This window comes from Geospiza fortis, unplaced genomic scaffold (genome assembly GCF_000277835.1).
Source record: "Geospiza fortis unplaced genomic scaffold, GeoFor_1.0 scaffold102, whole genome shotgun sequence".
NCBI lineage: Eukaryota > Metazoa > Chordata > Aves > Passeriformes > Thraupidae > Geospiza > Geospiza fortis.
Window position 1 is genome coordinate 1042211 of NW_005054373.1, and position 743 is coordinate 1042953.

Sequence of the window (743 nt, forward strand, 5' to 3'; positions counted from 1 at the left end):
TTCCTGCTGCCCAAAGCCGGGCTGGGATACGGGACATGGGGCATGGGGACATGGGACATCCCCTGGCACCCAGAGCGTCCTGGGGGATGCTCAGCGCCCGGCTCCGGCTCCCAGGAGCGGGGGGTTTGTCGCTCGGCTCACATAACGCACGGCTTGATGTCCTGGTATGTCACTTGTTGGTGGTAATAGGAGCCGCTGCCCGCCGAATGCATGGAGGAGGAGGCCATGGCGTTGAAAGAGAAGACGAATTCCTTTCTGTCGCACATGCTCGGAGACTGCGAGTGATACCGCGGGATGCCTGCGGGACGGGGGAGAGATGGTCAGCAGCGCCAAGAGGTTCATCAGGAGAGGGTGAACAACATCCCAGCAACGCGGGATGGGGTTAAAAAAAATCCCAACAACCCAACCCGCCCGCCCGGTCCGCTCCGAGCGCGGATCTGGGGCTGTTTGTGGCACATCGGGGCTCCGCGGGTGCGGGCAGGTGCGGCAGAGAGAGCCCCGCGGCCCCGGGACGGCGATTCCCTGCCCGGCCCGAGGGCGCTGCAAGCAGAAGGGATTTGCCTTGGGTTTAGGGTTTTTTGGTTTTGTTTCAACACTTAGATTTATTTTCTTTTGCCCCGGCTGCTTTTCCCACCGCCTCGGCCCGGGCGGAAAATGCGCCGGGCGCGGAGCGGGGCAGCTCCGTTAGCGCCGGTGGGGCCGAGAGCCGCCGGGAGCGGGGCTGGTCCCGGCGCCGCCTCTGC

At 64.6% G+C, this 743-nt stretch overlaps 1 protein-coding gene across 1 annotated transcript in view; it reads right to left on the reverse strand.

The window, feature by feature from the left end:
- Window positions 1-34: 34 nt before the first annotated feature.
- The window catches only part of FOXF1 (forkhead box F1), a gene marked incomplete at its 5' end in the record, with an annotated part of 2771 nt that continues 2062 nt past the window's right edge, over window positions 35-743 (reverse strand). Inside the window, one exon of the mRNA XM_031060119.1 lies at window positions 35-301. Coding sequence (XP_030915979.1) covers window positions 138-301 — 164 coding nt within the window. The remainder of the gene's footprint in view (window positions 302-743) is intronic.